This window comes from Strigops habroptila, chromosome 5, assembly GCF_004027225.2.
Source record: "Strigops habroptila isolate Jane chromosome 5, bStrHab1.2.pri, whole genome shotgun sequence".
NCBI classification, from domain to species: Eukaryota; Metazoa; Chordata; class Aves; order Psittaciformes; family Psittacidae; genus Strigops; species Strigops habroptila.
The window spans coordinates 25,398,100-25,424,291 of NC_044281.2; the positions used below are offsets into that span (position 1 = coordinate 25,398,100).

Consider the following 26,192-nt stretch of genomic DNA (forward strand, 5'->3'; position numbering starts at 1 on the left):
CTCTGATTTAATCTTGACAGAAGATGATAAGAAGACTGTGCTGAGTTGGAGTTTTCCTTTGAATTCCTACAGTGTTGAAGGCAGTGCTATAAATAGACACGGTATCCTTTTTACCCTGGTACAATTCTGTCTCCTCCAGCTCCTCATATAGACAGCAAGTGTGCTGGTAGGTATTTAGCAAGAATTAATTTAACCCAGTCTTCTTTTTCTGTACAATTTACCTCAAGCATCCTGATGGCTTCCACAGCCATACAAACATTATTTCCTCAATAAAAATGTTCTGAGGAAGGATCTGATATTAAAAATCTCATTTCTGTCTGAAAATCATATCCAAGTAATAAATAATCCATAGAAACCCAACTATAAAGAGCTAGTATTTAAAAAAAAAAGGAGCAAAAAAATTCCCCTCCCACTTCCCTCTCAAACTTCTTAATCTTTGTTTCTCCCAGGTTTTGTTTTTGAGCTGCACAGCATTTTATTCATAGCCTGTTTCACATTTTCTCCAGGGTATCTGGCTGGCCAGTTTCTCCCTTCTCAGGGATGACTCTTGTGAACATCAGCTGAGAAGAAAACCCAGATACAGCGTTTCACAGTTATTATCTTCAAGACAGATCTGTAAGAATCTTAAATACAGCTGGACCGGTATTTAAAAAAACCCACACTTGAATTTAAGCATCTTTTTCAGTGGGAGATCCTCAGCCTGGGAATCCAGCTGGAAAGCAGACCGGAATTTCACAAATGTTAGAGTTTCTAAGTACAACGGCAGAGACGATAATCTGGCCTAGCCCTGCAGTTGTCTCACCACTTGCAGAGCTGGCTGTGGTAAAGTTCATGCTGCTCAGTGCATGTATTGAGTTCACTGAGGGTTGGTTTGTAAACAAGCTTAAAAGTACTTGCCTGGTAGTCAAAGTTCCTGCGCTGCGGTGTCTTGGATAACCTTTGTTTGAATAATACCACTTAGCTTCCTCCTAACGTGCCAGTTGTACAACAGATCTCTAGCTTCTCTGTGTTCAGCTTATTCAAAGTCTATTTTTAATTGTGTTAATTATAAACTATAATCCACTACCCTCTTTGAACCTGCAAGCAGCAGCCAGAGCGAGGCAACTGGAGGGCAGCAGCAGCAGGAGGCTGAGTTTTAATCGTTAGGTGGTGTAAGCAGATTTGACCTTGCCAGCCTTGCTGGGGCTCTGCTGGTTTACACTGGGCATGACAGTGCTGGTGACAGTCCTAGGATTTGCACGAGAGATGTGAATGGCAGTGGGATAGTTGGGTTTTGCCCCAGATACCACATCCAACCTGGCCAGGGATGGGGCAGCCACAGCTTCCCTGGGCAGCCCATTCCAGTGCCTCATCGCCCTCACAGTGAAGAATTTTTTCCTAGTATCTAATCTAAATCTACCCTCTGTCAGTTTAAAGCCATCACCCCTTGTTCTGTCACTACATGCCGTTGTAAAATGTCCCTCTCCAGATTTCTTGTAGGCCCCCTTTAGGTAGCATTGTAGCCTTCCCCTTTAGGGAAGGCTGCTTAAGGTCTCCCTGGATCCTTCTCCAGGCTTGAACAAACCAGTTCTCTCAGCCTGTCTTCCCAGGAGAGGTCTTACCACGCCGTACCCATCACTCCGGGGTTGGGGTTAGCCCTGGCACCAGGGTTGGGGGGGGCAGTTTTACTCTGGGCACATGCCGGTGGGGCCGCGGGGTGGCCTGGGCTCGATCCCCCCGGCCGACACAGGGCGCCTGCGGGGTGCCGGGGCGGGCGCACCCCCCGCACCGGCTGTTCCGTTTCCCTCCGGGTTTGATCCGAGTTCGGAACAAACGGGCCAATGCGGGTTGAGGGCCGGGGTCGCCGGGCAGCGCCCGCCGCTCCGCACGGCCCCGCCGCGCCGCACCGCACCGCACCGCTGCTGCTGCGGCCGGGGCGCCGCCCGTGCCGTGCCGGCTGCGCCACCTGGCGGCAATATGCGGTGTCTCGGGCGGTGGGGGGGGTGCGGGGCCGCGCCGGGGCTTCACGGGGCAACCGCGTGTATCACCTCGCAGCGTGGGGCATTACGCTCTGTGTGCTATTCTGCAGTGTTCACAGTGATTTATCGTCGGAGTACGATGCAGGTTTTCCACCAACCTGTGTTTTAAAAGCGCGTTTTTGGAGTGTGAAATGTGTTTAATTTGTAGGTACTCTCGTACCCACAGTGAGTGCATCTTCAGCAGTGCCCTTCGCCCTATAGCTGAAAATAGTTGGTGGGCCTCAGTTCTGCTGCTGCTGACGGCGAGAGGAGCTTTCCCATAGTGAGAAGCACAAGGAAATAGGGTTCTTGTGTTCAGGGCTGGGGCAGATCTGTAGCCACATCCACTGGTTTTTTGTTTTTTGTTTTTTTTTTTGCTTGGTTGGGTTTTTTCCCAGCTTGTTCCATAAGCTGAAATCAGTTTGTTAGAATTAATTGGAATTAATTGGTAGCTGAGACACACATGTTAAGTTTTGATTTGGGTCTGAAGCGTGCCGTTAAGCTGACCATTCCTACTTGCTGTGTTTTTGTTGACCTTGCAGGGCAGCCCTAGGAGCTTGTGAACAGGCTTCCTTACACAGGGAACTAAAGCAAAGTGCTCCAGCACTGCTCTCCTGCTTCTCAGGGATGTCCAGTCCATAGGGTTAGCCAAAGCAAAACCTCCTGAGATGCCCCATCGGTGTGAGGGCCAGGTCCTCAGTGCCACATGCTCTGCTTTGTGCTCCCATTCCTATAGCCTGGCCCATATGGCAGATGTAGATATTGCCAAAAAGCGTTATAAAAGGTGCAGAGTTGTCCGTCCTGAAGGCAGAAATCTGCCTTGTAGACAGCACTGGGAATGGCAAGGAATGTTTTCCCTTGTTGCTGTCTTCTTCTTGACTAGCCAGCTCACATGGTGGGGAGTATTCATGCCTCTGCATTCCTGAATTTGGTACTAGGAATGCAAACAACTGCCATCCCTCAGCTGGCTTTGTGCTGCGAGTGTTTGTCCACTGGGAACCAAGAACCAGATGTGCTTCACATAGTTTCCAGGCAGCACTGATCCATCAGATGACAGTAGCTATTGAGTGCTTTTATGGTGGCCCAGAGACACAAAGATGAAAGCCTGATGCCTGTCAGCACCTCCCTTGCCATTTCTGTCCCTTCAGTTTCCACTTGAGTCCCCTCACAAAAGCAAATGCCACAGAACACGATGTTGCAATGTTAATGACCTTTATTTTGGGGAAAGAAAATCCCAGGTTTTATAATGTTCGACTGTCAGACAAATTCGGGCTACATTCAAATCCATTGTCAGATGCTTTCCTTCACCCCCTCCCACTGCCCATGCAGCTGTCTGGAGCCTCAGCTGGGAATCCACCTTCTTCATCTTTGGAAGTGTTTTCCACAGCATCTTCTGGATGATTTTTACCAGGAAAGATTAACGATATTTGAATGGCTTCTCAAACAAAGGCATTTCATGGAAGAGAAAAAAAAAGAAACCGCAAACCCAAACTGATGAACAGTCAAAGGAAACAGACTATAGAGAGACCTAGAATAATTTCTTAGCGTGGCTTGTGTTGTTTCCCAGCTGCTCTGCCTTTAAACAGCCTCTTGCCACTAACTCGGGGGCTCCACCAATCGTAAAAGGAAGAACTAACCAGTACCAGATTCAAGTCTCAAAATATCAACCATTTTAGACATGGGGAGCAAAGAGGTGTGGGGCGCTCATTCAGAAGAAAACTTCTAAGCATTATCATAGCATAAATAATATGGCATCTTTCACCTCAAATAGCCTAACACTTCATAAAATGATATGAGCTTTACTAGTTGCTGAAACACAGCTATTTCTGAAGTGGAACCCGATATCTTTTTCTCTTTCTTTCTTTTTTTTTTCTTTTTTTTTTTTTTTTTACCAGCAGAGAGCAATGTTTTAAGGTGGAGAGTGAAGGATGCAATACACAACCGATTGTAAGTACAATCTTGGAAGGCTTTGCAAAATGGACAGATCAAGTAAAATCTACTTTCAGTAATAACATGCATTCTGGTGTATCATAAACTTTCATTCTCAGTTTACAAATGCAATTCATTAAACAGAGATACAGGAAACTCAAATAACATTTGTCCTCTCAGCAATGCTCTCTTACAGCTCTTTGGTAGCAGATGCTCTGGTTCCGTTTCTCTCTTCGTTTAGTCTAATGTCCAAGTCCCGGAGCTGGCTGAGGAACCCTGAATTTGGGCAGATGTCTCTGTGAGCACTCACTGTTTTTAGAGCATCCACGATTGTCATGTTTTCATGGATCATTAAGAAGGCAAGCACTAAAGATGCTGAGCGGCTCACCCCCATGGCACAATGAACAAACACCTTACCTGCCAAAAAAAAAGAGGCACAGCAGGTGAGTGGCCTTTAACATTTCTAAAGCGAGGATAAAAACCACTAGAAACAAGTCCGGAAAACAACAGTGACAATTAGCGGATACAACAGGGAGGATTAGCATAAGATCATGCCAGACATCTTAGGCAATTCATACTGACCTCATGCATCTAATTTAGGCCTCAGATTAAAATAGCTACAATTTTCTGTGAAAGGAGAAGCTTTCTGTGACTAAACTTGTTAGTATAGTTTTCTGTGGGAAAAGAAAAAACTCAACAGTTTTGGCAGAAAATTTTGGCCCAGCCCCGACTGTGATCACTGGCAAGTCCCATAAACTCTGTAAGATAGTCTGCCTGTAAAAATGGACTCATAATTTACTGTATCTCAGCAGCCCAGTGTGAGCTATAACTGGGGATTTAATAAAGCGCTCTAGTAAAAGCAGCAGATCTCGCAGCCAGTCAGAGTCAGAACAAACTCTGGAACAAATGGAAATTATGATAACTAAGCCATAATCCAAACTCTGCTGACAAAAATTCAGCAGGCTGTGGGTCAGGCTTGTAGTTTTTGACTTAGTTCATTAACTTCTGCTGCTTCTCTAGCTTAATAGGCAGTCTGAATAAAGCTCCAATTCTGTGAAGCACTTAAGCATGTGAAGCATTTAAGCCAGCACTGAAGTGCTGCTGCTCCCAGCTGAGTGCGGCAGGAACAGGAGCAGGGCTGCGGTATGTAGGACAGGATCGCTGGACTGAAGCCTCTTGCCAGGGTGCGACGTGCATGTGGAGGCACACAGATCCTTCCAGTTCCTGCAGGAATAGAGCTCATGGGGGAGCACCACAGTGCCATAACCTCTGCCCTTCCATCTCACTTTCTCCCACCAGGCTGGGCTTGGGGCAGCCAGCCTTCCCCAGCTCCCCAGGTGCCTGGCCATGGCCACCTTCCCTGCAGTGTGTGGCACAGGCGCCCTTCTTCCACCCTCCATGCAGTAGTTCTGCTTGTATCTTCTTGAACTGCAGGGTGAATCTGAGCTTTGCTGGCTGCCTGTTACTGCAAGGAGATGCCATTTGGCTCATGTTGAAACTTTCTTCCAAAGCTTCTCTGCCTCCCTCTTACCTCCTGAGGTGTTTAAGGCTTTTCCGATGAAATTGGCAGCATCGTAGAAGAAGATACTTAAATTAAAGGAAGGATCATCGAATGCTTCTATTCCATAGTACTCTATTTGCAGATCTTCGTAATATTTGGCTCCTGTGTTGATGTTATATGGCCCATCTGCTGCATTAAGGATATGAGTAATGTTGAGGCTTTGAAGAGTAGTTTTGCTCTTAGCAGCCCACCTGTTTAAAGACGTGAAGAGCTCATTGGCAACACTCCTAACATCCTGCTAAAATAGCATGGTTTAAAGTTAGTGCCTGCTCCCACTAGAGAAGGATACAGGAACTGCGTCTTGCTTACAGAGTAGCAAATATTGAGAAGCCCATAGTGCTTCACACTTGAAAAATGTGGTATGGTGGTGTGGAGAGCAGCAAGACCACAGACTTGCCAGTGGGATACTGCTAGTTAAGAAAATGCCTTCCAGCAGTTAATGCCTGGGAACATGGCTTACTGTATAAAGTGGTTGAGATTTTCCTTCAAACAGTGGTTTGGCAAGATCTAGAGCTAATCTCTCATTCATAGTGTGCATGGGTCACAAGGGCGAGAACAGATGCAGCAGCACTGCATTCCTGGTTCAGAAATGAAGTGCCTACTTCACATCATGTTTACCAGCCAGGTTCTCCCCCCTGCCCAACATAAACTGGGACTGAAGTTATTCCACAAAACTGTGATCCTTAACTGATGAATTCATGAGGAGGAGGGAAAAATGAGCTGATGATCTATGTTATCTGCAGCAATCCAAATAGAAAGAAATGGTAATAAATGGAAGTTGTCACAAGAATAAGGTATTTGCATGAAAATTCCTGTTTGATATTTTCAGTTTTACCATCTTTGAAAGAAAGTTTGGATTTTGACTGGCAAAATCCCTATTGTATAATTCCTTTAGGTCCTCCTCCATTTGGCTCTTGATCCTGCTACTCCTATTTGAATGTGAGGGCTACTATGCTTGTCTGCTGTCTTTGAGCACAGTTTCCAGGGCAGATAGTGCATTTCAGAGTTTACGCCAATTTGAGATGGGTTTTTTTATGGACTTTTGTCTAGAGTACAAATAATTCTTACCCTGCCAAATCCCCTGCTGTACACACAATACAGAAAACCCAACTCCGACATGCAGTGAGTATGTCACCATTTTGTATGTCGTGCTTTTCATGACATCCAGACTCCTTATGATACCAGTTTTGGAAGCCTGCATAGCAAAAACATTCCTGCAGACCCAAAAGCTGCTCCCCAGTGTACCACACCCCTTCCTCCCCCTCCCAGGGACCAAGAATAGTTTAACAATAGGACCACGGGTTCTTACGCATCTCCTAGGTAAATATTTGGCCAGACTTGGTCCACATGATTATCAGACCCTCCTCTAAACCAAAAGAGCCTCTGGAGGTCTGATAGCGCTGGTGTTTCATAGGAAGTGCTCCCTGCACTGCTTGTTGGAGGTGAAGAGTCTCTGGTGTGAAGCATCTGGCTGCTCTTGGGCTCTATCAGAGAGAGCTTTTCTGAAACGAATTAAGAGGACATTTCCATACAGAAATAATATTCCCTAGAAAGTAGTCCTGCCCATTACCCTCCAAATAGCATTACATTATTCTAACTAGTGTGTGCAGCAGGGCCTGCAGGTGTTGCTAAAAGCATCCAGAGAGCAGGCCTGACTCTGTGGTAGGACTCTACAGGCATGTAATTCATACCCTGAGAAAGCAGCATCGTCAGACAATATGATTTAATTTCTTGACAAGTAATGCTGTTGAAAAAGAACATCCTGTGCCACCAAAATGCAGCACTGGCTGAACCTCATAGGTGCAGGTATTATTTCTGTCACTATAGTGCTGATGAGTGTGTGCAGGAAAGCTCCAGTACTTCGTGTTGGAGAGTTACTGAAGCATTTGTGCACACTTGATTCTGGTTAAAACTGGAAGTTTTTGAAAGAAGGAATCATTGGACTGACGTATACTTACAAAGCTCCAAGGGCCAAGGCGGAAATCTTATGATGTGTATGTGAGGCATATATTCATATAGTGTATACGTATACATATATAAAATGTATGTGCATACAGTTTTCTTTCATTTATGGGGTGTATTTAACACATGTATATACACATACACATATATATATAAATGGATTTTCACGTGCATATATGTATATCTATATATGTGTCTGTACATACATAAATGGACAGAACTTGAACTAGTTTTTTCTATCTCAGGTGAATACCCCTGAACACTCAGCTATACTGGTATACTTGCATCTGTCTGTCTCAGTCTCTCCTCTGGGAGCTGTTCCACTTTGTATAAATAACGTGATAGCTATTTGCCTCCAGAGAGAGGCTGTTTCTCTCATCTAAGGGGTACGGCCCTTGCCTGGGATGTGAGAAAAAAGAGCATCTCAATTCTGGGAAATTATAGAGCTGAAAGTTCTGGCTTTGTTACCCTGTTGAGAATCCCATCTAGGACTGCTTTGGTCCCATACAGATCGTGGAGTAGAATATGGGTATCCCTTTTGCAATGTTGTTTATTGATTTAGACTCAGGAAGCTCAAGCTGGTCGGACCAGCCTGAAACAGAGCTTCAGTCAAGAGCAAGAGTTCAAAGATATCCAAGCAGTCCCTTCTCTGAGACGTTAGGAGCATTTTTCACTATCCTGAATTGCTGTTCTCACCCCCAGAGAACACTGATGAACTTTCCTTGGTTGCTTGTTGGTATTAAGGCCATACTAGAACTCTTCTCAAAGTGGGGTGGCCAGTTTTTATTCTGACATGGCATCAGCTTTCACTGTAATGCCTGAATGCCTGCATCTACAGTTTGGCTTTATTTTCTCAGCAATTCTAGAAAACAAGTGCAGATGGGACCTTTGGAAGTCATCTAGTCTGACCCCTGCCCGGCAGCAGCAGCCACCAGATGGATGTTGCTCCAAACATCCAGGTACCTTGTTTTTAACAGCATATGCTTATTTGGGGAATAGGCAGACAGCATGGGAAAATATCTTGTTGCTTATGGAAAAAGAAGTACAGATGATGCAAGGCATATTACTGAACACACCATATATATTTCTGTGACCTCAGCCTAAATTTGCTTCCCCTGCTCCCTTCTCCCTCCTCCTCCCCACAAATGTTAAGAGCACTTATAGTTTTTTGTATGTTCCAATAAAAAGGAAGTCTCCCTAGGGTAACTACTTAATAAGGAAAATATGAAAAACACAATAAAAATGATGGGAGAGATGGAAAAAACCTGACTGGTTTTACTTTTAATGATGAAGGAAAAGGCAGGGAAGTATAAAGGACTATAAGGGTAAAAGCCTACGAATTTTTCAGGGCAGATAACATAACATCAAAAGCTTTGGTAAGAGAGTATGTTGCGCAATCCCAGCACAGATTAGCGTGAACAACAGCACAGAAAAAGGTATTGTGCATTGCCCTACAAATTTTACTGCCTTGCATAAGTCATGCACTATGAGCAAGAGCTACTGCCAGCATCGTTATGATGACCTGTTTGTACTTTCACCGACACAGAATGTTAAGTTGAAGCAGTAAAAGGAAACCAAGAAAAAGATAATACAGCTTCCACATCAGGAGATTCATAAGACCGCAGGCTCGTTTTCAAGGAGTGTGGCTGACTCTCAATTGCTGCAGATGCTTAAAGGCTGAAGTTGTGGAGGTAAGCAGACGGATACTAAACTTCCAGTTCTCCTAGGCCCCGCTGCTTTAAACTTCTGTTGCAGCCTTGTCAGCTAGTTGCAGGAATGGAGATGATTAGCAGAGAGAGGGAAAGGGATGATTAGCAGAGAGAATTACATTGCGAGGCCTTTTGTTCAAGAAAGACCTGACTTTGAGGAGGTTCTCCAAGAACTGAATGGTTTTGGTGCCGGTGAAACTTAGCAGGGAACTCTAGCCTTTGCAGCCAGGGAGGTGTTTTGCAACAGAGCTCCCTTTCATTCAGCAATCCCCTTTCCAAAACATGCGTCAACATCATTCGCTTCACATGACTAATGCCAGACAAGTGAGCTCCTCATGTCAACACCAAGAAGCATAGCTCCTCCTAGGCATACCGCTCAGTCCTGCACTGCGCTGGCTTTGAAATTGAATTGCTCCACTGGGCCTTTGGGGTAAGTTTGGAAATAGCTATACCAGATGATTGGACTAATGAGGAAAGTAATATGAATTTTTTAATTGAAGGACAGGGACTTTGCTGAAAGTGTGTCCCCCCCTCCTCTTCTACTGTAAGATACTGCAAAGCTAGCAAAAGTGCTGCCACTGATTACATTTCTCTAAGCTTCTCCCTCTGGGTGGCTCCCAGAAGCTGCTCTAGTTGGAAATAGCCAGTGACTGCAGGAGGGCAGGAGCCCTTGTAACTGGGAGGAAAAAATAGTTCTGTCTTACAAGGTCAATAATGTTTTCTGCAGAGAACTAGACCATGCAAGTTGGATAGGGTTACTTTCATTTTAAACTGTAGCCTGGAAGTACCTAAAGACCATCTCATTAGATTGTTCTTTCCACTTTTCCTTTTTCTTTTTTTTTTCTCCTGGTGAAAAACAAAACATCAGAAAAAAAAAATAAAGCCTTCTACCTATAGGAGGCGTTTGATATTAGATAGGGATTTTAAGGGCAATCCAGATGTATTACTCTCCTGGCTTCCCTGGGAAAATACAAGGTAGCACGAGCTTTAAAACAGTTCTACCATTACACATCAGTTCCCAAACTGCACCTCAAATGGGTCTGAGGTGTGGAGCCTGAGTCACAGGGGCTTGGATTTCCCTGGTGGGCATGAGAGCCAGGCCAGAGGTGCAGGCTGCAGGTGGCTGGGGGGCTGGCAGGGATACCCAGGAAGGGCTGTGGGTGAGTCCGTGCCCTTGTTTGCATGCAGCTGGGTCATTCCAGGACCTCATCTGCAACATCCTAGTTGAGCTTTGTATCTCCCTGATATTACCCACCACTTGAATATTACAGTCTGCAAGGCTTTTTTTCCTACACTGGAAACAATTGCTGTTTTCTACTGAATATTTTTCTGGCAAAGAAAAGAAGCAACCACACAACCCCCACTGACTTCAATTGGCTAAAGCATTTAACAGATTTATGTTGCATTTGCAGATTCCAGTGAAAAAAAACTCGGCAAAGTTCTGTGAAAAAAGCAAACACTCCAATATTGTAGGTTTGAAATAGCTAAAGAAAAACGACCATTTCTATTTTTCTATTCAAAGTTACTTTTGTTTTGGAATTTTACTTCAGCATTGTGTAAAATCTTTTAAAATATTAAAACAAGATAAAGTGGCTTGTTCCTGGTTGAGAAAAACATGTTTTGTTTAACTAAAAATGAACACAAACTAACCCAGCAGCCACCCTAAGCTAGCCCTAAGTTTCACTTCTGTGGCAGGCGGAAAGCCTCTCGCCATTTTGCTGTGGTTGTTACCTTGTCTCCTGAAGACTGAACTGGGCCGTAGGTTAAATTACAGAAGTCCCAAGAAGAGTCTGTGTCAGGGCATTAGGTAGGCCCCAAGTCGTCTTTCCTCTGGCCCTTTTGCTAGCACCTTCCTAGCTGGCACAGCTCTGCTTGTGGTTATGATGATAGCTTGGATAGGGGCAGGCGTCTTTCAATAACAAGGTCTTACATGAGATTATTGATAGCCTTGGGCACAGCAGGGCACTAATTTTGGACCTGTGGTTACTAGAATAACACAAACACCAGCTAACAATAACATGATACAGAAAGCTCCTGCAGCCAAATATCCTAAATTTCCCGAATCAAAACCTGACAAACTAAATGGTTCAAAATACCAAAGCTCGAGATGAAAATATAATTAACATGGAAAAAGAAACAGCAGCCTCTCGTTGCATTTGAAGTTGCTGTCTACTGTTTTTCTTCTCTCAGCAAGCATCTCTGCACTCATCTTTTACACTCCTTGTTCTTTTCTCCCAGGTAGTGCTTAACACTATGGCTCTTTGTCCTCCTGATGGAAAAATCCAGATGGAAAGAAGTGTGGTTCACAGGGAAATGATCATGTAAGTGGAATTAACCTTTCAGATACTGTAATGTGAAATCTGATCTTCCTTTTTATTAAGAAGACCCAATCTGTGTCTCTACATTTTGGTCAGAATTTGATGCTAAGAGAACCCAGGAGTCTCTCGAGGTAGAGCTGAAAGCCTTGTGTGCAGAAACAGGCACATTTAAAAGCAATAGCAAAGTTAAAACAGCCAGATGGGAACCTAGCAGGCAACTGAGAGGGGAACTCTCTGTTTTCCTTGCAAGCCTACAGGGGCTTGTTTGCAGGAATTAGAATCTCTCACCACCAGTTCACTGCAGCTCTAATACCAAGTGGTATTGAAAATGAGAAGCAGGTTATGGCTGATGGTTTAAATGAGGCACCTATGGGAATTTAGAAATGAGATCCTGGGCTCGTCTCAGTGTAGACCGTGCACATGGCAGAGGAATATTGCTTTCTTGGCTGACTGCATCATATATTATGGCCTTTTATTTTGCCCACATTCAAACAGCAGGGAACAGTAGAAGTTCATTGCTCCTGCTCGCTGTTTAAACCCTGATCTGCCTCACCAGAGGCAGAGCCCCTGAATAATGGAAAGCAGAATCGGTCCCTCGGCCTCAGTGCGGGTACGTGTTCAATGCAGCGCTGTATTAATGCCATTGCCATTATTCCAGAGTAAAGAGAAAAGCAGAATATACAATTAAAGCTCTGTTTGGTTCGGGTTTTAAGAGAATTTACTACCTGGGAAAGATGCCAGATCGAGAGCTCTGGAAAACACAGCCCTCTCTTTAACCGCAACATTGAGGAGGAGCAGGAGCAGCCCTGCATGCCTCCTCTGTGGCTACCCCCTCAGCTCAGCTCACAGATGCCCCTCGCCCTGTGCTGGCAGCCGTGTTTTACTGGGTGGGAGAAAATCTGAGTCCTCACACCTCGTCACTGCTTGGTCTCCCTCCCAACACCTCTGTTCACATCCGGCCTTGTACATTTATGATGGGGCCCTCTGACTCCTCCAAACTGAGTTGGAAGGTACCAACTTCTGCTTGTGAGGAGCCTCAGCTGGGCTGGAGAGCAAAAGACTCCTTCCATCATGAGCCCTCCGGGCTCCCCCACAGGGCTGCCCTTGGGGCTGGAGGGGCTGCTGCAGGGCAGGAGCAGCCTGCTGCTGCCCCATGGGAGAGGTGTGCATCTGGGAATGGCAGGAACACGTGAGGCAGTTTCAGGAATGCGAGCAGTCAGAGGGCAGGACAGGGGTTCAGATAGCCGGGAGAGCCGGCAATGGTAAGGCAGGTCCCAGGTGAAGTCGGAAGTCAAGGGGATGCATGGCCAGGCACGGGCAGAGCTGTGAAGTAACACAGGTGGAGATGAAGCTTGAGTGTCTCAATTCAAATGGTTTCCCAAGTAAGGTGGGGAGCCTCAGTGAGGCTTCCCAGTGCTCACTCTCACACAGCTCTTTCCAGCAGCCCCATCTGAGGTCACACAGCCACCGCTGTCCCTGGACAAGGCAAGCCCCCAGGAGCAGCAGAGGTTGCTGAGCCAGGCTCGCAGCCCTGCCAGCAGGATTCAGGCTTGTGCGGGAAACTGGATTCTGGGCAGCATCAAAGTGGAGAGTCCTGGAGAGCTTTTCCTTTCCTTTGCAATGTAATGGATCTGCACATATTTTCCCAAGACCCTACCTTTCCAAGGGGGGAGAACCTCTGTGCTGCCTCCAGCCCCACAGTCCCGCCCTGCCTCCCCACCCCTCAAACCCTCCCATTTAAGAGCCCAGGAAGAGGCACCTGCCTGTGCACGGGGCTAACACCGCAGGAAAGGATGCTTGAAAAATGGGGGCAGTGGGTGGGAAAACGGGGAGTCCTGCTTGCAGTGACAGGCCATGGCTGTGGCAGGACAACAGCTTTTACATCTGCAGCTTTCAGATTCAAGGGAGATTAAAAAAAAGAGTATTACCTTAGCAGCTGGTATCTCTGAGCTATTCAACACACCATCCCCAGCAAGACAGCGCTGCCCTCCACAGGCTCCTACCATAATTTGCGGTTCGTCGATGAATATCTGCCAAGCCTAGGGTGATGCTTTCACCTTTAATTCTCTTCTGGGGCCCTCCTGTCCAGGGTACCACAGTTAGGAATTAAAACCCCGAAAAATACTGTTTTTCTCGACGCATCTCGACTACACTCATGCTTCTCCCTGAATTAAAAATATCTGTAGTTCCAAGTTCTGCTGCCAGCAGCCATAACTGTGCTATATGCTATATCAGGAGAGCACACAATCAGCAAGCAGCTAACTGCTTCTAATAGTAGAAACTTCACTCTAATCTTATGTAATGCCAGTAATGGAGCAGAGAGGCTGTGACTTGTGAGGAGCTTAGACAGAAAGCTTTCTTAGGCAGCCCATGCCCTCAGGGCAGAGGAGCTCCAGTGAGAGCAAGAAAAACAAAGTGACCTTGATATTGATAACAGTTCAGTGAGTGCTGTCACAGCCAGCGCTGTGCCAAGATTTCATCCGTGTCACAGGCTGTCGATAGGTGTAAGTTACGAGCAGTTCTGATACGAATTATGTCAAAGAGACCAGACTCGGAGTGGGAGGGGTAGGGGGAGAAGGGGTGCCTTGCGAGCTTCAGGAAAGACAAACAAGGATGTTAATATACTGCTATTAAAAGGGGCTCCAAAGCACTAGCCATTCTGCAGGCAGTATGGATTTGTGTGACTGTGGATTAAGGGGTGGGGGTTCTTCTCCTTGATTTACTCCTCAAATTATTTTTGTCTAACTGCTGCTGTCAATACAAAATTGAAAATGCTGTCAAGCTTGTAAGATTTCAGAATATTTGAAGGCACAAGTAACGGGGTTTTGATAATCCTCAGTCTTTGAGCTGTCTGTCTCTCCTTGCACTTTTAACATAAGCAGTGAAGTGCTCTCCTTGCCTTGCCTCGCTTGAAAGGGTACATACGAAAATGACACCTCTTTCTGAGGCTGACAAAGCTGTACAAATTCTTTGCAGTGGAATCAAGTGCAAAAAGACTTCAAAACTCTACAGAGGAAGATCTATTTTGTCACTTAAGTTTTTTTCCAGCACATCATAGAGATTTCAAGGGACACTCTCAGCTTTGTTGGGGCAGAGTGGACCAGTTTTCCTTTAGTTTTTTTTTTCTTTTTTAATTGCTGACTTTAAAATCACGATTTGTTTTTCAATTAAGTCATCTTTTAAGTACGATGATTGTATGTCTCAAAGGAATTGACCACTGGCGAGGTGCACAAGAACAACTGAGAGAAGATATTAAGACCTAGAACTGAGGTTTACTTTCTCTTGCAAACTTTTGATTATGTGTCTGATGACTATTTGCTCTCATCTTGAATTTGAAGAAATAAAAGTGGGGGTGATTTTCCTGTTGCTCCTCCCTGGTGTGGGGTGCCAGGTAAACCAGAGTGAACCAGGGAGCTGCCTCATCAGGGCCTGTGGGTAAAGCGGTGTGTGCAGCCACCTCTCTGGGCTGTGACGAATGAGGGGCCAAGGGCAGACAGCGGGATGCTCTTGCTGCCCTATGGAATGTCCAGTCTGAGAGTCGCTGGGAGAGCTTGCCCTGCCATTTGCTAGCTGGTGGGAAGGAGTTTCCCCACCAGGCCCTCTGCTGTGCTGTCTCTGTGAGGAGCCGGCAGCATGGTGCTGCCCCACTCACCAGATACCATGTTGATGCTACCTGCATCTTGTAGTAGGTCAGGCGGGCAGGAGCAAGGATTGTTATGTGCCAGCAAGTTTTTGGAGGGTCTTTTCACCTTTATCTTGTCATGTTTTATGCTGTTGTTTTTCCGATGCTGTTTCCTGCTGAGGTTTGGTGAGGCTGTAGACTGATGCCAAAGCTGGTAGGGCAGTGGAGGAAGGAAGAGCCTCGAGCAAAGCAACAGCCTCGTGGCTCCCAAGGAAAGTCAAGCAGAGGTAGCAGGGAGGGCTGCAGCCTTGCTGGAGGTTGTGCCTGCTGCAGGAGGTTTATAATAGACAGTTTGGGAACAGGCTGCAAGTGCAACAGTCCATTTTCCCAAAGCAAATCTCAGTGCCTCCAGCTTAGCCTTGGGCAGGCTGTTCTCTGCTTGTAAAAGTTGCTGTAAGCAGGAATACATTAAGGACTGTGAGTTTTTCAGGTACAATGGTAATGGGAGCCACCCATGCGCTATAAATAACATCAACATCTTTTCTCTCCAATACCTGGCATCCCAAGCAGTCATTCTTGCTGGTGCTAGTGAAAATGAACAAAGCTTTGAACAGCTTTTATTAGTGTTATCTTTGCAGGCTGGAATTTTGTGCATAGTTTTTCTTACTGGCTCTGCATTTTGAGTAGATTTTAAGGGAAAATATTGGTGTTTTCTCCTTTTGGATTTTTTATTTTTTTAATTCATAGAATCATCATATATCACTTTCATATTTTTAGCACAACTATGTGGGAAAAGCTATTGTGATAGGAGAGTGGGGATCACAAGTAGTCATTTACAAAGAACTTCTGTGTGATTGCAGGAAAAGGGGGGGAAAAACCCAGGAACCAAAATTTACTCTTCTATAAATCTTATATGTGTTTTTAACAAAATACTGAAAATGTTTTATTTTAGTGTTAAGCAAACAAAGCAAGGTGTTTTGGCACGATTTGTGATGTTTGCATTGAGAGATCAGATAGAAATAGTTGCTGCAGTAGAAGGAAAAGCTTTACATGGCTATCAGATGAGATCTTCCTGTGGTTTCATAGGAAACAAAAATGTCTTTTGTCAAGAAGCTATAAGGACCTGAGAGCAAAACTGACAAAAAGGACTCTCCTCAAAATATTTAAGGTGTACTTGATGAAGTCCTGTTATAAAATGATAAAGCCTCACATGTTATGCAACTCTCCTTTGCCGTTACATACATTCAAGAAACATAATATTTTGGTCTGGGATAACCACTGAACCACTGCTACGAGATCAACAGGTAGAGCTGGAATAATTAGATGAGCTTTTCAGTGTGCAAGAAAGGCTATATTTTTCCCAATTATGTCAACTGATCTTATTAAACACTGCCTTTACTGACAACCCCTGCCTTAGACCAGCAGTTACTGAAACGCTGTGATTTTTCGTATTGCCAGAAGATGGCAGAAGAAAGCAATCTTGAATGATTTAAAAATAGTATACTCATGACTGGCCTTTAAAGGGAGCTGCTACTAATGGACAAGAAACTGCACTGGTTGGACGGAAGATAAATGTGAAATGTACTGGATAAATTAAATTGGTATTGACCTGGGTGTATACATAAAATGATGGACACTGTATCCCATGTTTTCCATGCAGGTTCTCTATATAAGAAAAAGCTTGTACGAGTGCTCATTTTTTCTCTACACACTGCAGTTTGGCCTGGTTTTGGGCTAGTGGTCACCTCAGACAGCGTGTCTCCTGTCTGTTCCCCAGGGGAAAACTGACCCTTCAGTCACACAGGTCTCATAGAGGGATATTTCCACTGCCAGGACTGAGCTGCTCTAAAGGAGGGCTTGGATGGAGGAGTCTATGCTGTTCATGCTCTCTCCCCAGCTGCTTTTACTTCAACCACTTTTCTTAAAGGAAATAAACCCTCTACAAGAATGGAAATTCGTTTGGAAAGTGCAGTCAGACTGGCTGGGGGCTTTGAGTTAACCAAAGGCAGGACTCCTCCTCCCCACCTAGTGCGAAGCTTCCCCTGCATCCTCTGAAAGAAAGCTGAAGAGAACTTGCAGAGGTCATGAGGCGCTTATGAACCGGGAGGCCTTGTTTCCGAACGGCAGCACACCGCAGACGCTGGCGGTCCCGATCCCGGGGTCCCGGTGGCGGTCGCGGCCGCGCCGCCGCTGCCCGCCAGGTGTCTCCGCGCTGCCGGGAAACGGGAGGGAACGCGGCCCCGGCGTGCTTCCTGCCGCAGCGCCAGATTCCTCACCCAACCTGCAGCCTCCCTTCTGTTCCCCACAGCCTGCGCCAGCCTCCCTGGGGCTGATGGAGGCAAGGTGCTTGATGGCGGCAGTTAAGGGGTTTTGTACTATGACTCTCTTTTGACAGCTCTGCTGCCCATTCTGCAGTAATTAAAAGCATCATGAAGTTTAGGAAGCAGCCAAGCTATTGAAGTCTAAAAGCTGGAAGATAGACAGGGGAAGAATCACTCTACAGTTGTCCTGTTTCTTATGCTGCCTTCCCCTAGACTCTGCTCTGGGCTGATGGAGAATGACTGACTAGCCAGGCCTTCAGGTCTAACCTGCCTTTGCACCTTTTTCACCTGTCTTATGAATGAGGTGTCCACAATATCCATAACTAGATACCAAATTATACAACGTGGACACCAAACATCCAGCATCTGCCTCCCAGGCTGGGAATATATTTATCAGTATGAACCAACATTCATTTCACAGTGGCAGCAAGGACGAGAATGACAATGGATCAAGAGTGAAGAAGAAGAATGTTTAAAGCAACTTTCAGCTGTTGTTGATGGTGAGGAAAAGCAACTGATGATATGGACACCCATCACCTGCGCAGAAACACTCTTGCCACTTGAGATGATGCTAACACAGGCCCCAGTGCCCTCACGCCTTCTCCCTCAAGATTCTGATCCTACTTGGCTTTTTAAGGTACTGTTTCTTATATTGCTGCCTTTGCTAAAATGACTTTGTTCCCAGTTTAGTTATGTGGTTAGCAGCAGAATCAACTTCATCTTGTGAAGAAAGAGAGTAATAGCTTCTGCAGCTTCTGGCAGCTTCTGGCAACACCACAAGAGCATTGCCAACATCCAGGAGCTTTCTTTTGTCCTTTGGCTGCCCACCTCTGAGTTACAGAGTCCCACCGGCTATTCAGAAGTAGATTAAGCCTTCCTGAAAATGAATAGGTTTAACACACCACAAGATGGCTTTCAGTCTGCCTCTTCCAGGACACCCTACTACCTGGGTCCTCTAGCCAGGCTTCCAGCAATGGATCATCTAAGTCAAAGCGGTGCCAGGGTATGCTTAATCCTGTTCTGGACATGAGGTAAGCACATATTCTTTACATCTTGAGGTTTTAGTAGGTATGTGTGTATGGGAGTAACAACACTCTATAGGCATCTGTTCCCCTTCCATGCTTGAAAGGAAAATCCTCCCCTTTCAGCTAATTTGAAGTATTAACTTCAAATGTCAATCTTCTCTCTTTTTTTAGTGAAGACAACAGCAAGAAACTGTTCTGCACAGGTAGTTATCCCCAAAACACAGACAAATTCAGGGCTGCCCAGGAATTTGAAAGTTCTGGGTATATGAGATTTTCTATTTCTGTTCTACTGAGTGAGGAGTATATACCTGAGAGGGAGCAAGCATACGTGCAGGTCAGCTCAGAAGGGAGGACACTCCTGCACAGGTGACATATCATGGCTGTGGTGCTGGATCAGGGCTTGAGGGGGCTGCACTGAACTCTGCTTTTCTGCCACTTACTCTTGACCATTGCTACAAGTAATGGCTGAGATTGGGTAGGTTGGTCCTAACCCAAAAGATCAAATCTGGTCTGAAATGCCCAGAGCTAGGTCAGCTCAGTTGATCCCTTTTTTGTATTTCTGGGATCATCAGATACAGGAAGGGGGTTATTGACTTGCTGACTATTGGAACAGAAAAATGTGCTGTAGAACTGAGGTGCTTTCTTATCCTGACTTACTATATGTCTGTCCCAGGTTTTTTTATCCATGGTGACAGAAGACTCTGCAAGGGTCTTTTGATCATGCCTGTCCCATTTTCTGCCTTCCTAGGATCGTAAACGATTGCGATTACCAAGTAACTCCAGCTCATCCCTCTGTTAGCTTAAGCATCCTGTTGATGAATCACAAACTGGGTGACGACAGGCAAGACCTCTCTGATTAAAAATTTAAACTCCCTCTGCTAGCAGAGGTGCTGGCATGGTGACGAGGCTCTCTTTGCACACACGCAGCCTGCCTTCTGGCTGGTTACATCTCCTCCACGTAGGATGCTGCACCTTGACTTTACAGCTCCTCTACATGGCTACACATGCTTTCACAGCAGGATCTATTAGCACCATCAGCCCCCCTTGGAGAGATCTGAAAGCATGCCACCTTTTGGCACACGAAGGCAGTCTGCTACCCCCAGAGGAAATAAAATCCTGGCCGAAGAGGGAACCATGCGAACAGAACTTGGGTTATGACTTCTAAATGTTTATCTTCAGTCTGTATTTGATGTCTGGGTAATAAGGGGACCAGTCTCTTACAGAAACCTAGGGCAGGTTAAGCAACACAGAGGAAAACAGTGGCTTTCCTGAGCTGCAGGGCAGAAGATGTGCAGGGTCTCACTATTCCCCACTCGCAACCTCTGTGGCTGAGGATTTCATGCAATGTCTCTTCCTAAGCCCTTCAATCTGAGCTTTAAGTATGGTCAATATAGCTGCAGTTCTTTTTTATTTCTGAAAAGAATGGCTTTCCCTTTGTACTGTGCATTTTGTCATGCTGCTTTGGTTCACTCACCGTTTTCCTGAGTTTGGTAAAGAAGCTGTCTGTGAAAACAAGAACAGAAAAAAGGAAAATTATGAAAGACTTTTTATATATATATATATACATGGCGGGGGGAGAGATTTTTCAAAGGCAGAAAGGGGAGTCTATCAGCTTATGCACCTAAGTACTATTCATGCCCTTGAAAACCTCACTTATAGTGTTTAATCGGCCTGTGCAAATCCACTGACAGACGAGGTAATTGACCATTTTTATAGAAGGATTGGTAACAAAAACACTCCAGGCTATTGTTTTAGAAATTAAAAAAAAATTAGGAATTATGGAAAGAATATGTTTCAGTGCATCAGCTAACCTCTCCTGAAACTATGCAAATTCACTTGGTGAAAACAACAGCAGATACAATGAAATGAGTTGTATGTGAAGAACTGAGATCTCAAACATTATATTATGCAGAAGGTAAAGAGTTGGTACGAGATAAGTAACAGCTCAATGTGTTATCAAGGGTGCACTTCGATTTTGATGAATGATAAAAGAACCTTTAGCCTTGAAAATAAAGAGGATAATTTCTCTCCAGGCAATGGCTGCTCATGAAAGTCATAAAATAAGAGCACTGGAGCCCTAATTTTATAGTGCTTTTTAAATGGTTTTCAAATGGTCCAGCTGCTTTGTGCCACAATAACACAAGGCAGAGATATTTACACCGGTGATAACAAGCATGCATCAGCCTGCCTGAGCTGCTCTCCACAGGCAGCCTGCATTAGGCGAAACACACATGGAAAGCTGATACTTGCCAATGTGGATTGATCACAATTACACCGTGGCTAGAGCGATCCTGGGAAGCTGCTTTTTCCACCAGGCAACTTGATTGTTTTTCTTGTCTATGTCTCGCCTGCAAAGCACAGGATGTACGTGGCCAGCAATGCTGGTTCTATTTTGACACTTGAAAGCCTGCCAGCTCTGTGTTCCTCTTAGGCCATACTGTCCTTGGCAGACTTCTCTTTTCGGAAATAGGAGGGCAAATTCAGCCCTGGGTTGCACCGTTGGTTTTGGTGGGAGTTTCCCCAAGGATTAATTTGGCCCCACTGTTGGTGTTCTGCTGTTGCACTGCATTGTCTTGTATGGAAATGCACTCGTGGCAAATGAGCTCTGAGCAAATGCTGCATAGTTCTGCTGAGGTGCTGGAATTGCCACCAGCAACTTTCCCCAGGTATTTTACCTCTGCATGTCTAGGACTTCAGTCTAAAACTACAATTGTTTTACAGCTCTAAGACGACCTGCTTTAAGATGAGAACTACCCCAGGGTCGTCTAGCTTAACTTGCCAATTTGGGCAGTCATTTCAAAAGTCTGAGTAGTTTATCTTTGCAGTCCCCTTTTCTCTCCGAGAGATTGTCAGAAGACAGGGTACTGGGAGAAACCTGTCTTCTGAGGAAGCAGAGTAAGGTTGAAAGACCAGTTCCTTTATGAAATATCCCTGTAAATTTAAAGAAATTGGCTACTTCTGTGTTCACCAGTGCTAGAGACACAGCAATGTTTGTGTAAAAAGAATTTTTATGGGAATGGGGAATTCTAAGCATGAAATGAAGGCTAATTTATGGATGAAAATTTATTACATTTGCTATAAATCTCAGGTTTATAAAGCATAAAGCTAGACAGAGCTGGGCAGAAGGCATAGCAGGAGGAAGCTACCTCTGGGAAGTCCCTGCCCATTGAGCATCTATTGTCACCAGGGTGGGAAAATTCTGTCCCACATATGGGTGACTTCTTGTACATGCTGGACTATGACGTTTTTTTCCCTTTTCATTTGCTGATCCCAATGCAGCAAAACAGGTTAGCATCTTTTTATGTCCAGGGATATCCTTAAGAGCTTTAACTTTAAACAGGGGACTATTTTCTTCTGGTGTTGAGTTCTAAGTGTTTTAAGGAGCAGAATGGACAACAAATTGGGAATGTATCCTAGAGGAGTATCTAGTACTCTTGTTACCTTCATTAACCAAATGATTGAGGAGTGACTGGAGCATACGGAATTCAGAAACCTTCTAGCCCCTAAACAGAGAGGAAAGTTAGGTTTGATGCCGAAGTTTTAGGTCATGTTCATGTTTATCTCATATTCAGATTGTCTGTCTGATGTTCCTCCCTGTTTCTTTGATCTTGTTTTATTTCATGAGAGTTTAGAGCTTACATAGGTGTACACTCTATCTCAGTTCAACATGTAAATCCTGCAGCTTGATAAAATTGCTCACTACTGGGTAACGTTTTGGATAGCATTGCCTAGAGGAAAGTGACAGAAGATCATAAGGTAAGCCGGCACAAGGGAAGCTGATCTGCTTTTTCTAAGAATACAGTGAACAAAGATTTCCCCTTCAAAATAGAAATAAATACATGTAGTGCTGTTCCAGGTTGCGTGGAATAATGCCATGGTCACAGACTGCAAAGTTCATACTTCTGCCTCATTCACATCTCATCTCACCTCTGAGAGATCCAATTTACAGCAGCTGAGATAAAGTAGCCTCCAGGGTATTACATTCATCCCTTTCATAAATCAAGAACCACTTTTTGTTACTAGAGATCCAAGTCCAGAAAGAGTGGAAAACACATGCTATTAGGCTTTGTAAATGGCCAATTGGCATGTCTCTATGATAGCTCTTTGCAGCTTTTGGCTGTTTCTCAAACCTGAAAGGAACAATTTTTGTGTTGTGTATGCTGATGAATTAACACTGAAAACTTAAGAAATCAGTGGTTTCTGACTGAGAACTCAGAATTTTCTCCCCACTCTCTAGAACACAGCATCATTTCCTTTTATAATTGCTTTTCTTTTTCTCTCCTGCTACAGAAATACACTGATGATTTCCAGTAAACCACTGTGATCCTTGCCACTGATTTAGACATTGGTTACTCCTAAGCTTTCAGGATCCTGCTGTCCTACCACCTGCCAATGGAGCCAATGTCTGTAAGTGGATAATTAGGCCTACCCATGTGGTTGACTGAGGTTTAGTTAATGCTGCTTAAGTAATTTGTGATCGCTTAATGAAAGTGCTGCGTAAGAGCAGTGGTTTACCACCAAGAGAGAGACTCACCATTTGGCCTTGTGAATGCACTCAGAGGCAGTACGGAAATGTGCACCAAGGTGAAAGTCGATCAAGTTCTCTGCGGGTATTCCATCATAATGCATTCCCTGGCCATGGAATGTTTGATCTCCTTTGCTTCCCTACATGAAATGTGCAGCATTCAATGCATGGGTGACATCAAACCTCTTCAAGTCTTCCTTGTTATGGGCTATGGAGCTGTGGAGAATCATAAATGAAAACTCACAACAAAAAGCAACTCAAGGTGCTTTGTTGCCTTGTAATGTATTCCTGCCTGCAGAGCCTGGCACCCACCATGTTTTGAGACATGTTGTGTAGGAAAGGTAAAAGGTTGTGGTTTCTGAATATATGCAAAATATATGTGGAAATGCAGAATTCCAAGTTATTTCACTTATGTAGAGACAGTTTTCTGCCTATAATTTCCTGCAAATTTAACAAGTGTTACAGGCTCCAGCTGACTATAAAGTCACTGGGAGTTATTGGCCCAAACACCTTACAGAAATTCAGTTTATGAAGTAGCTGAGGTCCTCTTACAACTGGTCTTGAAATACGCATGTCGAAAGAACACACCCAGGTTTCAGCATAGCCTGTAACCATTTTGCCTCAGCCTGTAATTGTATGACGTTTCTTTGATTGAGTGGTATTAGCCTTGCTAATCTGGCTAAACTCCAGTTGATAAACCTGCCTGCATAAGATCAGCATGAAGTCTGATTTCTGCAGGGTATTCTACATCTTGTGCCCTTAGCTGCTTATTATATAATCACTGTAAAAAATTTTACCTTTCAAACCCAAAGGGTCTTGGCTTTGGCCCTGTGTAGCAGCAATAGCTGACAGCCAGATAAATATTTAATAATTGGTTTGTTAACCACTTCAAAGTTCTCCAGGATGAAAGACACAAAAGATATCATGTAAAGTCAGCCATCCCTACTTTATTTTACAAGAGATATTTAACTACTTTAAAGAAGGATGACCATCAAATTTCTGATAATGAGGAGAAATATTTCTTATAAAATACAGCATTAATTCTAGATTAATCTTTGGTTTCCAGGTAGCTCCTTATAAACTGTGCTTAACTTGTTCCACAAAAACAAGCAGTGACAATTTACGATACTGCTTTAGGTTATTTTAGCTCTGGCACAAGTCCTGATGTTGGCACGGGTTTGCTCAGTAGTAGAGACTTCCTCTGTTTATTGACTTCACTGAGTGTTGGGTTGGGCTCTAAATGCAAATACTCTCTTTATTCCCCATTTCCCCCTCAGGAAGATCCCATGAAAGCTTATTCTCAGGTGCTGTTCATATTTGTCTATTGATGTTGGCAGAGTAAAGAAAATTCTATCTATAGCACTTGATAAACTTCCAGTTTCACTGATTGCAGTCTGTAACTCGTCGTACTTAAGTTCAATATGAGCAATCAGCTGTAGCATTAGCAAACAAACCTGTTTATATTTTTATTCTTGTGAGCTGAATGTTCTCGAAGTTCATCTTTTCCTTACTACATGTACACACTTGCTATCTATACTTCTTCCCCCCCAGCATTCTTTTTTTTTTTTTTCTCCAAGAGACAGAATGATATTGAGAATAAATATGAAAGAATAATTTGGAACACACATACACAGGGATTAAATGGAGGTCTTAAAACTGCACTTAGAAGGATGTCTAAAATGAAATGATGGTGTTAAGACAATACAATTTCAGTGATTTTTATAGTCTTAAATCTTTGCTTTTACTACCTGTTGGGCTCAATTCTGCAAATCCTTATTTCTCCAAATGGTTCTACTAAAGTAAAAAAGTTAATTTCCAAGTATAGTTACAAGATTTAACTGGAAAGGCGAAGGTTGGTTTCCCACTCCCATCACCAAGGCAGTTCACTGAAGTACTGCATGTTGCTGGCTTCTGCGTTTCCACACCCAGGCCAGACAAGCACAATCATGTTTCTGCGTGCCCACCAGTGCCTACCAGTGGGTGGCCACCCCCCCCCGCTGTGCACATGGCTCATCTGCAGGGTGTGACACTCCTGATTAGAACCACAGCGAGATTAGGAAGCAGGCTGTAATTTTTAAAACCAAGTTTTGTAAACGCACGTTATTTCCCCGTCATCTGGATCATTTTTAGGCTTTGCTTTTTCATAGCTAAAAGAATGACCACAATTAGCCTGTAATGCCCAATTAGCCAAAGGATCGTTAGTTCCTCCTGCTTCTCTCATTTAGGAATTACTGATTACTGATATTTCAACAAGTTTGCAACCTGCTGGTGGTGGAAAGAACTTGGTTTGGCGTAACATTTGGCACTAGGCATGTTGAGTGCAGATGACTGCATGCTTTCTCCATGCTCCAGAGCAAAACAACCATCCACACAAGTCTGTTGTCATTCAGAGCATCCGTATATTTTTTCTCGGAAATTTCGACTGCAAATCAAGTTGTGATACAAACAGCAAAAAGTAGAATGCTTTTTTTTCTGTGAAAAATTCTATTCTAGTTAAAATTAAACTGAAAAAGTAAAACCCAATCATAGTTCAATTTTACTGCCACTCAGGATCATGAGTCTGCCTTGTGCTTTATATGGTAAATGTTGCAGCATTTATAAAATCTGTATGTTGAATAACTATAATGCAAAGCAATAGAGAGTCTTAGTCTCTTTTTAATTAATTTTATTCTGTTCTGTAGGTTATTTCTGTAATAAATAGTTTCTTTGCTTTCTTCTATGTTAATTGTAAGCCTATTTTAAGGCAACGAAGTCTAGCAAGCTAACTAAATAAAGTAGTTGGACAGCATATGTCAACCAGTACTGTATTCCCCAGCCCTTCAGAACAGCACAGCCTTAAATAACACTTACATATTGCCTATGTAGAGATTAGGCCATTCTTCACCCATGTGATTTAATTCCACATCACAGCTGTCCAAAATATCTGGCAGTTCCTGGAGCAGAAGGAGCACCAGGCTCAGAGCATTCCTGGGCTGACAAGATCTGACCGTCTTCGGGTTCTGATCCCTTTGGTGGCCACACACAGATTTAGGCAGGGGAGAGCCTGCTGGGTGCTGCTGCTGCAGAATCCACAGGGGATATTTTTTTTTTTGCTGAAGCGTGCTCTTTGCTGCTGCTTGACGTTCCCAAGCAGGTGGCTGTCTCTAAATACAGCATGCGCCTTGACGCCTCCCCGGATTAGCTCAGCGCTACATCCCTGATGCAATGGGGAACAGCCACGAAA

At 44.3% G+C, this 26,192-nt stretch overlaps 1 protein-coding gene across 2 annotated transcripts; it reads right to left on the reverse strand.

The window, feature by feature from the left end:
- Positions 1 to 3,251: 3,251 nt before the first annotated feature.
- LOC115608362 (dual specificity phosphatase DUPD1-like) lies at positions 3,252 to 25,890 on the reverse strand. 2 transcript variants are annotated; one of them, XM_030487099.1, is made up of 5 exons: positions 25,820 to 25,890; positions 22,979 to 23,185; positions 19,919 to 19,947; positions 5,458 to 5,678; positions 3,252 to 4,343 (listed from the first exon to the last, which is right to left on the reverse strand). In XM_030487099.1, exons 2-5 carry the CDS (start codon positions 22,979 to 22,981, stop codon positions 4,117 to 4,119), a joined length of 480 nt encoding a protein of 159 aa, XP_030342959.1. In that variant the 5' UTR covers positions 22,982 to 23,185; positions 25,820 to 25,890; the 3' UTR covers positions 3,252 to 4,116. The 2 variants fall into 2 exon arrangements, with proteins under 2 accessions (XP_030342959.1, XP_030342958.1); XM_030487098.1 differs by lacking the exon at positions 25,820 to 25,890 and adding an exon at positions 6,797 to 6,989 and having other exon boundaries at positions 22,979 to 22,999.
- Between the last annotated feature and the right edge of the window lie 302 nt (positions 25,891 to 26,192).

Excerpts from the sequence above, each read along its gene's own strand:
- LOC115608362 (XM_030487098.1), bottom strand. The coding sequence starts at position 6,954 with ATGCTTCACACCAGAGACTCTTCACCTCCAACAAGCAGTGCAGGGAGC. Across the intron at positions 5,679-6,796 it reads AATATTTACCTAGGAGATGC|GTGGGCTGCTAAGAGCAAAA; the intron begins GTAAGAACCCGT and ends GTCTTTAAACAG. Across the intron at positions 4,344-5,457 it reads AGCCTTAAACACCTCAGGAG|GTAAGGTGTTTGTTCATTGT; the intron begins GTAAGAGGGAGG and ends TTTTTTTGGCAG.